This window comes from Haemaphysalis longicornis, unplaced genomic scaffold (assembly GCF_048455015.1).
Source record: "Haemaphysalis longicornis isolate Haplotype H1 unplaced genomic scaffold, Haemaphysalis longicornis Haplotype H1 scaffold_8, whole genome shotgun sequence".
In the NCBI taxonomy this organism is placed as follows: Eukaryota; Metazoa; Arthropoda; class Arachnida; order Ixodida; family Ixodidae; genus Haemaphysalis; species Haemaphysalis longicornis.
Window position 1 is genome coordinate 108,359,970 of NW_027526445.1, and position 14,922 is coordinate 108,374,891.

A 14,922-nucleotide genomic window follows, 5' to 3' on the forward strand; every position below is an offset into this window, starting at 1 on the left:
ATACTAGTACTCCATAAACATCCCCTGCGTCCCGACTGATACGGCGACACTGAACGTATCCCGGATGGGCGTGTTCCAGAGCACTAACTCTTGAGGAATGACGGCATGTTTTGCGGTGAGACATGTACCCTTGACACCTTGTTTTGGTTCGCACTGTGATGTTTTTTTTTATGCATTATTCACGCAGCAACAGAAGTCACTTAGTGGGAAGATGAAGAAACAAGCAAAATACGAGTACAAATGTGCTTTGCAAGTAAAAACTATGCAGCAGCATCACGCGTGAAATTCAAGCCTGAACGAAGAAGCTGTCCCAACATGAGACTGTTTACCACCGAACAGCGAGAATAAACATTCACGGGAGAGCCGTATAGCGTCGCGCTCGAGCAAACTGCCAAGACAAAAAAACACAAACAGCCTTAGTGTTTTTGCAAAACGAAGCACAGAGGAATCAGGTTCCGGAGTTATATTTTTGTATCTCTTGACAGTAAAGTAAATACACCAATTCCACAGCGGTGTAGTTTGCTCTGTCATCTCGTTTCGTAACAAGTGCATGTCTGCCTGTGTGCGAGTGGTACGTGCTGTGCGGATTTCAGCATGCCGATTGCGTGAAAGGGATGTTTGCAGTGAGCGCATGGGCGTGGTGTACCGACGTTTGGACAGCCTAATAAATAAGGAGCACCAACTGCGGTGACTGCAGATCCACAGGCGAGCCGGCCCAAACAGTGTCAAGATGATCCATGCCTTTGTGACTGTCGGTGTCATCCTGGCTTGCGGAGTTGGAGGTCAGTGCGTGACTATGATAGCTTAAGAAAATTTTCCTAGGTAGGCAATGCAGCTATGTGATTTGCCTTTTTTTTTCTAAGTCCCCCTCACTAAATAACACCCTTCTTCGTAGTTCTTATGAGACTTGGATTGCCATTTGTTTCCTTTTTGTGGGCCACGCGAGTTGATAACTCGTTCTATGAACATAAATTCCCAACTTCGGTGATTATCACTCTTTTGTCATATGCGGCTAAGTGTGATTGTTTCCGCGTTCAGTTTGTCTTGCGCACAAAAAAAATTAATTTAAAAAATACGTTTTTTCTATCCCTGGAGATTTGCAACAAAGCACTGCGCTGGAAGCTGGTGTCTTTTAGCCTAATTAAAATGGCTTCATCACCGTATCAGAAAAATTAATGTTGAGGTCACGCGCCATGCTCCTCCGTTGTTATAAATTTTAAAACTGCTTTTTGGTACAATCGTCATCCCATTTCCTTCTTTTCTGATATGTCGCCTTTGCACCAAGTTAGTTGGTTTAACATTTTCCAAACGGTTTTGCAGTTCTAGAGAGAAAGTGGTTAATGCTTACGTATCCGGCGGCAAATATTGTAAACACTTACAGTGGCGTATTCGACACGAACGTTGTGAATCGTTCATCGCAAGATCAATGCAAAAAAAGATTGGTTGCAGCTGGTTTTCCGTGTATGTACCCGGAAACTATTTTCGGGGTGCACCGTGATGCTGAACAAGAACAAAACAATCACACAGCTTAACCTGAGCTAGTTTGTTCATGACAGTAGTAAACATCCTAATGGCGCTAAGCCGACGTGGACGAAGGTAGCACAAGTATGTGTTGCTTCTATCTACCTTCGCCCTCGTCTGCTTAGCGCCGATATTCTTTTCAACAGCGGACATGTTTAGGCTGAGCAATATTCATCCATCCAACCAAAAAACCTCGAACTGTGAGGGAAAGTTATGAGAAAGCAACGAGCCCACGAGTAGGTTTTGGAACTGCGCACCTAATAAAAAAAAATGTGGTTATGGAGGCGCCGGGAATCGAAACCGGGACGTTTACATAGAACGCTGACGACGGCAGCAGATGCCGATATCCCGAGCGCCTAAGGGGCTTCACCCCTAAAAAGAAATGGAATTGGGCCTGCCACGTAATTAGCGAAATGACAATGAGTGGACTATCAGAGTGACAGAGTGGACACCTAAAAACCGGTTTAAAAAACCTCCCGGGCCATCTCCAGTACCGTGAACCCTGGGGAGGGGTGAAGCACCCAGGGTATAAGTGTAACTTTGGCGCCTTGGCGTTTTTGCCAACGGACTCGAAATCGTTGGAGGTAGAGGTATACAGCTTTGCTGTAAAAGTCTATTCTCTTTGAAGCACGAAGCTTTCTAGCGCGAGACCTAAACTAGTGTCCCGGTGTTTTTTTAATATGGGTTACGAAGCGCTCCAGCGCGAGCTGTAACCGAGTGTGCAGATGTTCTTTAGCATGCGCTACGTTCTAGAGCGACGCGTAAACGAGTTTCTCGGTGTTTTAGTACCGTGACTACATGATACGACGATTACGTCCACGATGACACGAGACACCAAAAGCCCCATCCCATAAGTGGCTTCGCCGCTGAAAGTAGAAGGCCAATTTCTTGATGGTGTGGCGAAATAAGTAAATTCGGAGGCAAATATTAGACTGGAGCGGCGCGGGGCAGGAGCGATTGGGGGTAGCTGGGAGAGGCCTTCTTCCTGCAGTGGACCTAGAGGGTTGGTGCTGATGATGGTGATGGAACAGCCGGGTCTAGACGAAGGGAGAGGGGCCGCCAGCTTTGCTGTTTCTGTAGCCTCGTACCACTATTTCAATATTGAATAAAAATTAGAGAAACAAGGCTTGACCTAAGTATACAAAATAATTGTACAAAATTGAGAGACAGAAAACAACATCTTTATTGGCCGGCTAATAAAGGAGAGCTAAATCAAAATCACCGGTAAGCTTTCATGGGCGAATAATGGATTCTCACCCCTTGCAGTTTCTTCGGCCCGAGTAAAAAACATTGTAAATAGTTACAGCATAGGTCAGTAACAAAGTGAAATAATGGCCGAGTATCTGCTACTTTCTTTGCAAATATCGTAAAAAGACGATAGTCGACTGGCGCCCCTTCCAATTAATGCCCCCCTTTTGTTTCTAGCTCATGCCTAATGCTGTTTTTTTCTCGTCTCTTTCCTCCCAATATCAGAGGCTAGAGGTAAGCTCAAGTCGGGTGCCTCGATGCCAGCGCTGCCCTACGGCGGAGACGCCAATTATTCGAGGCAACGTGCTACGATGTTTATAGAACCACGTTGCCCTGCTCCACGTGCATTCCAAGTGGAACGTGGAACCTATCTAGGGGAACCTTTTGTTACTGTTTCCATTTGATGTGTTTAATGCTGCCAGAAGCTATAGTGGCGCGGGCAACAGCCGGCGACGGTTTTGTGCAGTTGATGTAGTATTTTATTTCGTATCGCGAAAACAAAGCTGTCATGAATTTTTTTAACAAAGGAACACTGCAAGTGTCAGGTATGTAATAATTTCCGGTCGTATATTTGCGTAACGTGTGGTTCATGTCCAAAAATGTTGACAAGTATAAACCTTGCCGCCGGACATAGATGGTTAGATTTGGGTGTGGGTATATAACAGTATTGTGCAGCTTCTGTTTAACTTTGGCCGGCTGGCTAAATAGACTCAGAGACAGACAGACAGACAGACAGACAGACAGACAGACAGACAGACAGACATAGAGACAGACATACATACATACATACATACAGACAGACAGACAGACAGACAGACAGACAGACAGACAGACAGACAGACAGACACACAGACAGACACACAGACAGACAGCAAATTTCTGCATTTAAGTAGCCCAAGGAAGACTGACGTCTGGTAAAAAACGCCAAGAGGCGTTTCTACAGTACCGCTTCTTTGTTTCCATTAACGAAGGCACTGTTAACAAGGCAGTGGTCGCGCCCCCAAAACGACCTGTGTTAAAGAGTAAAGCGTTTCATATTATAATTAATTACCTCGGTGCCAGCATGGTAGCAGCAGGAAAATGTTTGTGCACAGCTGCCAAAGTTTCTTGCTGGCTGCTTCCAGATCACTGAAATGATAGCGGGGATCTCCCGGCCTAATTTTCAAAAAATGGCGTCAAAACATTTTCCCTTGATGTTGGTTACTTACTACGTATGTGATTACGTTAGTGTTCAAATTTTTCCTGCCCTTAAGAAAAATTGATCTCCAAGGCCACAGATTGGCTCGGCCTTATGGAACATAGCAGTAATTCAGACGCAGGTGTCCAGAAAGGAAATCGGGGCAGACATCTGTGCCCCTGAGCATTAAGTCGTACTGCATGAGCTTAGAAACGACGAGGTGTGGCTTAAAGCTTCGAGGCAACCTTCTGACCTGTACTTTCTGCTTCTTTCCTAGTTATTGGTTTCGTTATATTAATTTTCCATTATTGGCGTATCCATTAGTCTTTGAGCGATGTCCGGTGTCGCCTACGGAACCTAGATCCTTCGATGCGGTGTGTCGATTACTTAACCGGTTTTTCATTAAAGAGGCCTGGGTAGTTGCTGAAAGACATTTGGCATTCTTATTGATCTTCAGCGAAGAGAAGAGCCTCTAATGGGGACAGGTTAGTTATAAGTGCCTACTGGAAGCGCCAAGTTTATTCAAATTTCTTACCAAATGCTTCAATTTGCATTTAGTTCCACTTAAAAGACCAATATCAACTTTACGTTACTCTATTGCAGTATTGACTGTGCTGTATTATTAAAAGGTGACTGTTTTAAACATAAATTGCTGGTCTCCGCCAAATGCAATCAATTATTCCCAGTGGACTACGGATCACGCCGAAACAAATACTCGTCAAAGATTTAAAAACCCTAATGCCGGCATAAGGAAACGAAGCCGTACGAAAACCATTCGGTCCCAAAGATCAATATTTATTTGTGTATACTGGCGGGCTTCAAACGAAGTAAAAACAATACTGACTGATTCGACAATGCTTCTACACTCGATAAATCCATCATACCAGTAACAATTGGGCCCATCTTCCCGCGAGGGGGACTCGAGTAAATGCGTCGCATAGGGGGTGGGTGTATTGCGTTAACGTTTAGTGTTTGGGGAGTTAGTGGTAGTGAATGCGTTGTATCAGCAGCTTCTTGACGTAGTTTGAATGAGTCAAGGATATAAGGCGCGTTCGTAGCCTCCCATTCTGTGTCGGCTTTGTGGCGCAGTGGGTAGAGCACCATGTACAATGCGTTCCGCCCGGAGCGTCGAGGGATCGAAACCAGGCGCCGGATGGTATTTTTTTTTATATAGTGTAGGGGAAGGGGTGCGGACTACGACTACGGACGTCAACGTGGGTGACATCGTGAGCTACTGAAATGCTCTGCATTTAAAAGGAGGTCGCAAGTAAAATGCCTTTTTTGCAGCTGTATCCAGCAGCGCTCTCTTCAAGGAAGTGGAGGGGTGCAGTACAGCGGAAGTCGAGGAGTGCGGCTTCGACTTTGTGCCCTTTTTCAAATCTACACGCCTGGCTGAAACTGCCGAGGAACTTCAAGATCAATGCCAGTAAGTAATCGTTTATATCCAGAATCGGAGGAGGTGTTAGACTAATGAATTTCCAGAGAGAATATGGGGGGTCGGGAAAACAAAGAAACAAAGAAAAGGATAAAAAACTCCGCAACAAATTTATATGCTGTTTATTGCGCAGGTGAACTGTTCGTATGGTGTAATAATTCATATAACACTAGACGCGTTGTTTATTAAACATGCACATAGCATTTATATTAACCCAATATGCAGACAGCAATGGCCTAAGCCTGTCTCGCGTACTGCGAGTGTTCCGTCTAGCTTATCTCTCTGCTATGCTTCGACCAATTCTCCCATGGAGGTGCGTGCACCCTAGGCTACTTTTCTACGCTTCTACCGCAGTTCCGCACTTGCGTTAGGAAACGCAGCATTTGACCAGAGCAGGATGACACGCTTAGGCAGACTTTCGCTCCAACTGCGTCGATGCAAACAAGCAGTTTGTCATGTGAAGTGGTGCTAGATGTAAATGGGGTGCCGCCACAAATAATGCTTCGCTTGCCCATCAAGTGTGATTAGACGGGTGTGTGCAACCCAGAAATTGAAACCGAAAATTGAAAAAGGAAGTTGCTGGGAATTTGCGTACGAGCGAATTAGTACACGACGTTTTTTTCATTATTGTTTTAATCTTTCCACCCCAGAAAGAGACCACGATCATTGGACACAGCAAGCATTGGTGGAGTTGCAAAATTTTGACGAGACCTTACACTCCAGATAGTTATAGCTGAGTGTACAAGCACAATGCAAAATACACACAGAACCGAGTAAAAGTGGGCGTCCAGGCGTACAAAATTGTCACTTTTTGTTTCATGTCTTCCCTCTAAGAAGGTCACAATTATGTGGCCCAAACTTAAAAATTGGCCCGTATCTGCTCACTTCATTGCAAATGTCAGCGGTGGACGATAGTCGTCTGGCGCCCCTGCCAAGTACATGCCTCCCTTATAGTTCCTGCGAACGTCTCCTGCGGTTCCTCTCCGCCTCGCTTCTCCCAAAGTAATGCGCATGTCGTATTTTCCATTCAAATTAAATTTACTGCATTCCACTGCTCTATGCCGAATTCCTTTTCACAAGCGCTGCTTTACGGCGGAGACGCGCGTGAATCGAGGCACCCAACAACACGTGCGTTCCAAGCGGAACGTGAAAACTGTGTATTGGAACATTTCTTTACATTTGCTGTTCGAGTGCTTAAAATACACTCTTAGTCAATTCCTGGTTATCCTACCCGCATGAAGGCGGGCTGCTTTGTCAATTTAAAGCCGCTTATAAAGCGGTGGTTCAGGCGGCCTCTAGCGCAAGAGGCCCGCCAAACACGCGGCCCACCGAACACGCGGCCCACCGAACACGCGGCCCTCTTGAGGGCTGCCTAGCCCGAGGGCCACCTAAACCACATGGCTGTGTGTTCGGCAGGCCGCTGGCCGTAATTTTTGTACGTGGGCCGTTATCCAAATCTATCCGGCTTACGAAACGGCCCCCAAAGCATACGGCCCCTCAAGTAAGCGGCCATGTTGCTTTTTACCAAAAAAAGAAAAAAAAGCCACTCAGCCAGAACAGATTTTATCCGTTTTTTTTTCACTCGCATTGCCAGGCCAACGCCAGCAGCCCGTGACGAATGCTCTAACACATGTTACATCATGCAAGACATGCAAGCACCTAGACGTAACCCTACGGAGAATCGAACCTGGGTCTACTACATCATCACATCAAGCGGGGGATATCATAACCACTGCGCCACGATCCACGGGCTGCTGGGGAGTGCAAGCATGGGCTTATACGTATTCTGCATGCTGTTGCGCTTCAAGCAGGAGCCTTAAATAACACATTCGGCGGCGAGTCTCTTTCTTCATACCACAGTTTTTGAATCGCTCTACCAAAGAGGCATAATACTACGGTTTGCGGGAAGTTAAGTACATCGGTACGAGCGAAAACCTTTGTCATGCTGTGTGCCCGTTACAACATTATGATGCGCCGTGCGGGGATTTATTTAATGAATGCAAACGAACTTGATAACAGTTCTTCCGCCTTGTTACCAAAAGTATTCTTGGGCGTTAGCGGAAAGTGACCCGTATGACAATGCTTGCAATTAACTAATACGTAAGGCTCACTATCGTACTGAAAATAAGAACTGTCTCGTCACGAGTGGCAAGTATACCAAGCATGAAATGGTGTACTGAATTTTTCTGCTCGTTGTAGCTCATCTGATGGTGCGGTTACATGCATTGACCTTTGATTTGGTTAGGGGGGCGGTAGCAATTTACGCATTTGGTAATTTAATGAACCAATATTAAATCAGTCACTCTACATAACATTGAGTCGCGACGCCTGCAGAACTGCTTCGTTGACCCCCAGGTAAAGAGCCGTCGGACAGCCCACTATATACTGTGTTTTTTTTTCTTTTTTTGATGGATCGCCAGTAGACAAATAATATCATAGAGTTTTCTCTCGCAGACCGGATAAGCGCTCGGCCGTGTAAATTGTAACTCCCTGCATTTCCAGAAAAATGGAGGTTTCGCGGAAGTTCCACCCGTAATCGTTCTTATATCCTAAATGAAGATCATTGGTCAAACGGAATTTTGAAAAACTAAAAATTCAGAAAAAAATATGAAAAAATGACGATAAATGGCGAACTTTGTAACGCCCTGCATTTCCGCAATAATGCAGATTTAGCAAAAATTCCACTTGTAATCCTTATCATAGCATAGATGGAGATAATTGGTAGAACAGAATTTTGAAAAACTAAATAACAAGAAAAATATAAAAAAATACGGAAAATGCCGAGCCTTGTAACGCCCTTCATTTACAAAAATTGCAGATTTGGCACAAGTAATACATGTAATCGTTATAATAGGGTAATTGGAGATAATTGGACGGGCAGGACTAAGAAAATTGGCTATAAAGACTCACACTGGAAAGACGCGGCATAGAAATGCTGCGCATTAGTAGAGAAATCTCTGGATTTATGCATTTTTTTTAAGTGGCCTCGTTTCATTCACGCTTCCGTTATTAACTAGTTACATTATTCTACGTGAAAGCGCAAGGTGGCGGTTCAGCATTTTCAACATTTTCAAGGCAGTTCACCAAAACCACAGCACTTGGGCATGAACGCCCACTGGTGCATCGGAAGTTTAGACCGCATAAAACAATGCCACAAATAAATGGGTTGCAATGACTGCAAGTTCACTAACACATTTGTAATTTGGGCACTTCTGGAACATCTCCATGACCTCAGTTTTCATGCAATAAGGTTTCACCTTTATAATCTCAGTGTTTTGCCACATGATTTATCAGGCCTCAATGCACATATCCCAAAATAAAAAATCCCTATATTCATAATGCCATGTTGCAAGCATAGCTGTAAAGCATGTGTCTGTTTAACTTAAACCTGTCCGGATATTGAAGTGGTAGTCTACTCATACGAGCTGGGAACACGAACAGATAACTGAGTTGGATATATATACGTTAAGTATTTTGTCATTCTCGCATTCATGAGCATGCACAAGTGTGAGACGAAAATTACATAAATGACACCATGTCAAAGGAACGAGGTTTTCTTTTTATTTGATATCCAAAATACAAATAAGAACACAAAAGACTTATACTGCAATAACAAATTCAAATATTGGCAGATGCTCTTATGGAACACACTAATGAAAATCTTGTTTTGCGGAAGAGCAAACAACAACCTGTAAAGATAAAATTATTGTTTTATTTATTGAATTTTTAGCAGCTTGCTGCTTAGAAAACAGAAAGGAAACTCGTCATTTTTGCAGGATACTGAGTGTATCTACCAACGTTTGGCCTAAAGCTGATCGGTAATTCATGTCTTTGATGTAATATATTACCAAACAAAGAAAAAGCACATTCTCTGGGCTTCAATTATGGTACAGGTACACCACTTCCGATGATGTAGATGGCCTTTGTAGAACCGCCCCAAGCAATCTTTGGCCAGGGAGCTGCTGCTGCTGGAAATTCGTCGCACTGGAATGTAAACAGCGTTGTACACATTTGAAAAACGTCTAGTCACGGGTAGCAATCTGTTGTGTTGGCACTGCGTGAAGAAGAGAAACGGCTCGTGAAAAAGTGACTAGGTACGAAGTGGTGGCGTTATTTATCGGCGGCAGCACACTATAGTCTGAAGGGGCGCATCAGAAGTATCACCAACGCGTTAGCAACTATGTGAAAATATCATAAGTCAGGCAAGTGCATCGCTGTGTTTAGGCAATTAGTTATTTCTTACTGCTTGTAGATTCAAATGCTCTCCAAAATGGCGTTTTCTTCAGGTACATAGGAAGGCCGAGCGCTTTTTCTGTGCAAAGGCGTGCGAGAAAATATGGCTATAATTTTATTTGACGCAGACACGTCAATTGGCCGCGGTAAAGACACTCTGCTCCTGTTACATGGGGAGGGTAATGTGCCCTAATTTCTTTTTATGAAACAAGTTCCACCACTAGTATGGCTCAAAACATTTTGTTAAAGATCGAACGAAATTGCTGTCAATATATTTCGCTAAAGCATCGGGGTACTGCTCGCACCGAGCAGCAGCCAGCGCATCTGTAACAACATTATAAGCCACCGCGTCGAGCGACCTCCACGCCGGTGACGCGCCGCGTTTGCGCTCTCAATGCTATCATATTTCTGCAAACCGCGAGTTGACACTCCCGACAGACGACAGCAGTGGTGAACACATGATGGGGGCTGGTGTTACTCATGAATTTTGCTTCATGTGGAAACTTTACCAATTAAACGCACCGTAATGAAGTTTACAAATCTTCACAGAATCCAGACAACTCAACGTGACAGAAAAATCACTAGCCGAAACGACGACGCGAAAACCTATTTAAGAAAAAAAATCGCGCCAATCCACCCCGTGAATGTGGTTGGAAAGCAAAGCTGTAAACGGCACCCATTACGATTACCCATGCGACGTCACTTAAATTCACTCACATCGCTCTATAAATAGCAAAACCAGAGAGAATTGAAATGCACTTAACCACACCATTTATTCCTTCAAAGAGATATTCTTGTTAAGGTTAAATCAATGCATGAAGCATGAACGGCGTTTGGTTGAGTTGTATTGGTGTAGCACAAGAGTGGAAACTTTTTTTATAAAATTAAAGTAAGCTCCAACCCGGTGTTAGACGATCTGTCTTCTCCGTCTCGGCGTCGCGGACGGAGGCGACATGATTTGCGGCAGAGAAGGAGGAAGAGCAAGAAATACTTATGTTCAGATTTCTGACCGGCCCATAGTGCAGCCCTGGGGAGTGATTCCTTTTTCTGTGGAGCCCATATGCAGTCCGCGTGGCCTGTGTTCTGTTCACCCGCTGAAGCTGGGTAGGTAGAGAGGGCCTGGACAGCAGCATCTCCCATTGCTCTTGTTGGGTAGTTGACGGAAAGAGAGGAGGGTGCTCAGGGCTAAAGTCGCACACCCAGATTACGGGGCGGAGTGTTCCTACTTCCGAGTAACATTTACATTCAGGGTCGTAGCGATTCGGATATATTAAGTGAACACGCGTAGGCTGTGGGAAGAGGCCCGGACTGTATGAGCCGTATGGTAGTTTGTTGTTCTCTGGAAAGGTCAGGGTAAGGAGAAGGTACGGTCCGTTTCAGAAGGCGATAATGCGGTGTTATCTCCCTCAACGTGACAAGCGGGTGACTGTCCTCGTGCAGCTCAATAGCTCCGGAGGTAAAAGCGCAGGCTTGTTGGGTGGGCGTATTTTTTGCCCTCCATTGAAGCGTGAGGGGGTGTCCAGATGAGCTGAATGGAACCGCTTGGGGAGTGGTTTTTTAGCACGCGCAGTGCAGGTCAGGACAGCCAACCCTACTGGTAATTCCAGTGGCTTGCTGGGAATCGATGATTACCCTCCGAACCCCTGGTTTAGCAAGAGCCAAGGTGATGGCTGCCCCTTCTGCTGCCGTCATTTCTTGGGTCCAAAGTAAGGTACACGCAAGGGGGTTGGTTCTGGAGGTAGCCACGATCATGGCGTATTGCTTCCCTCGATGTTTGGAGGCGTCTGCGTAGATAACTGCATGATCCCCACCGAGAGTGGTATTTAGTGCTTGAGCCCGTGCTTTTCGGTGACCCTCGTCATGTGAGGGGTTCACATTTTTAAGCAAAGGGAGCATCTTTAGTTTTAGTCGCCGAGAGTCTGGGTGTACGTCAAGCGGAGTGACATTCTGGGCTGCCCAGCCAATCTGGTGAAGCATGCGGTTACCCATCGCAGTTCTGAGTCGGACCTTCTGGTTAGAAAGATGTCCTTCTATCAGCTCTTCCACCGTGTTGTGGAGCCCCGTGCTAAGCAGCCTCTCTGTGGACGCACTCATGAGAAGACCAATGGCCTGCTCGACCACCTTTCTAATCATTTTATAAAGCATCTCTATGTCTCCCTTGTCCAGAAGAAGACAGGGGGTGGACGTAACTAACTCTCGAGAGGACAAAAGCTTCAATTAATCGAAAGGTACCGGATTCCTTTAGGCATCGCTTCTTGGTGGCGACTGGCCTGATCATGTGTATGATTTGATTAATGGTGTTTTTGAGGCGCTGCAAGGGAACGTAACTCTTGGTGTTAGCCTCGAGATGTAGGCCCAGGATCTTGATGCTGGGGCTTGGAGTGATGGACCTGGCCATCAAGGAGTATTTGAATGGATTCCTTGGTTTGGCGTTAGGGCGGACGACAAGGAGCTGTGATTGTTTACTTGAACACTGGAGGCCACAGGCTTTAGCACATTGGCGTACTAGAAGTGAGATGCCATGCATTGGTGTGAGCTTACTTTAATTTTTGTAACTCTTAGCCCATTAGCAAGGTGTGCTGCACAGGGCCGCTAGACGGGCGTGAGTGGTCGCGAGACGCTTTCTCATAGCATTCAGCAAGAACGCACGGGGTAAACCCGTAGATGTGCTTGGCGAGTAAACCACCTGTCCTCTCAGTCTTCACGTGGCCTCGTATCTAAATCGGTAAGACAACGGGCTCTCGCGTTGTTAGTTTATTAGTTCCAGGTTCGATTCCCGGCGGTTCCAGTAAATTCTTTTATTTGTTCGCTGGAGTTTTCTGGTGACACCAACGGTCGCTAAAGAACCCTTGGGGAGTAGAGGTAAAAACCTTTGCTTTAAAACGTTACCTGACGCCTACCGACAATGACAAGCATCGGCCATGGAAAATTGAAAAATACAAAATGCAGACTGGGTTTCTGTGCCTCGATCCGGACAATCAAACGCGTTTAACGATGCAATTTCTATATGGCAGCAAGGTACTCATTACGGCAACGGAAGTACCTCCCATGTGCAAGCGTTTTCATTTTTCGCCTGGACACCAAAACGGCCGCCGGACTCGGAAACCAAATCCTCTCTATAAAGCACGTCAAATTTACCGTACGGCCCCGGGTATCGCAAAACGGTTTTGGCGCGGGCTTCTTACGACGACGAAAAAGGAATAATTCCGTGGCCCTTACTAGTTGTCTGCAAACACTAATTATTACAGCCTGTGAATACACTCTTCGAAAAAAAAAACCAGGAGTCCAGGAACGTACAGTACCCAGCGATTGAAACGCGATACTCGGAGCGCGTGGCTGCCGGTGCTTGTTGCGCCACAGGTGAGCGCTGGTGAAAGCGAGATGACGCATTGTGGTATACGGTGAGGGTGAGAGTGTTCATGACGCATGCTGACTGCATCCGGGAGACAGCCCTTCAGTGTGTGGTTCTCGGCGGCGCAATAGGGGTGCTACTTGCCATGACTTCAAAACGCTGCGCTGCGTGCCGCGCCGCGCCGCGCGACTGGGTGAGCGGGCACCACGCCCGTTATGAAGAATTTGAATGCGGATTTATCGCGATGTGTTATCGCGGCGCGCACGGCACGCAGGTGCAGCGTTTTGAAGCCATGGCATGTAGCACCCCGATGGCGCCGCCAAGAACCACACACTGAAGGGCTGTTTCCCGGATGCACTGAGCATGCGTCCCAAACGCTCCCCCACTCATTGTATACCACAATGCGCCAGCTCGCTTTTACAAGCGTTCACCTGTGGCACAACAGGCACGGGCAGCTACGCGCTCCGACTAGCGCGTTTCAATCGCTGAACACTATACCTATGCTTTCGTGTTCAACCGCGCTATGCCCGCAATACACACACCAACCAGCTTGACATGGCACCGCAGCTTGGCTTGCGTTCCCGGTGGCCCTAATACACCCATCGCATTCGCAGTTGTTTCCACTGCTACGCCGACCTCGAAGCACACATTTGATATCAGCGGCAGCGAATGTGGTAAATAATGTGTGAACGCTCGGAAATAAGTATGAACTACACAGAGCAAGAATCAAAGCGCGGGACTCCAACTTTCTCCGCGCCGAAATTGCTTGCAATTCAATAGAGACAAATCAACGGACGACAACTCGACGCGCGCGAACTTTTTTTCAGTCCTACTGCGCATGTGCGCCCAAAATTTTTTTCAATGTTTTCGGCTTTCGAGGCGTCGTCGGGCGCGCGTTGTCGGCCAACGCAAATGAAGCTCGCGGGCCATTGTGTGGGAGGAATAAGCGCTTGTGACGCAAGCCACAAATACCGTTCGGAGCTTCCGGATTGCCCCCCCCCCCCTTTTTTTTATTTTATTCCTGGCGTCAGGCTGTCTGCTAATTTATAGCCGTGACACGGTCCGTTGGCGCAGCATATAAGCGTGCTGCAAGAAACTGAGGTTTTGTCACGGAAAAGAAGTCTGTCGGGGCCTCTTATATCACGGTCTTGAAACTGCCCACCGCATATATATATAGGACGCCATCCGGGACGCGACTAACAGTGTACCACTAGGAAAACCTCGGGCGACCGCCTTCCTATTTTTCTTGGAGTATTTTAATTAAATCGACCATTCGTTCACTTTTAGTAAGGAAAATAAATGCGTAATATTTTGTTTTGGCTGAACAACGTTGACAACTATGAAACGTTTGGATTTGGCTGTGGATATATAAAACTATTGTGCAGGATCTGTTTCCCTTTGGCCTGGCGGCTGAGTCGTGGGACAGACAGACAGACACACAGACAGACAGACAGACAGACAGACAGACAGACAGACAGACCAAATTTTTTGCGTTCAAGTTAGACCAGGAAACACTATCATCTTTAAAGCCTAACGACGCGATGTTCACAATTTATTTTGCGGAGCAATTCAATCCCGTGTCGCACATAATTTTATAGCATTAGCGGGAATATGTAAGGCTGACTACTGACAACGACCTTCGTGACAAATATTTAATACGTTGAGCACGTGGTCATGAGAATAATTTAATGCCAACGATGCCGCGAACTTTTGACAACACGCGTAATACCTTAACAACGAGAGCATGCGCAGTGCTCTCATTATTGATATGCAGTGTGATATCCGGTACTTAAACGAGGGTTTGTAAGGGGCAAAAATTCTCAACGAATTATTCTGTAAACCCACTTCCTACATGTCAACGTTGTTCAGTAAAGGAAAAGACGAGTCATATTTGAATCCAAACATACATACATAACTGGCGCTTGCAGTGCTCGTTTAATAAATATACATGAATGC

The 14,922-nt window shown here is 46.0% G+C and overlaps 1 protein-coding gene across 1 annotated transcript in view; it reads left to right on the forward strand.

Moving 5' to 3' along the window:
- Nucleotides 1–635: 635 nt before the first annotated feature.
- The window catches only part of LOC144148892 (uncharacterized), a 28,901-nt gene continuing 14,614 nt past the window's right edge, over nucleotides 636–14,922 (forward strand). The window contains exons 1-2 of the mRNA XM_077680416.1: nucleotides 636–782; nucleotides 5,234–5,372. Coding sequence (XP_077536542.1) covers nucleotides 731–782; nucleotides 5,234–5,372 — 191 coding nt within the window. The 5' untranslated portion in view covers nucleotides 636–730. The remainder of the gene's footprint in view (nucleotides 783–5,233; nucleotides 5,373–14,922) is intronic.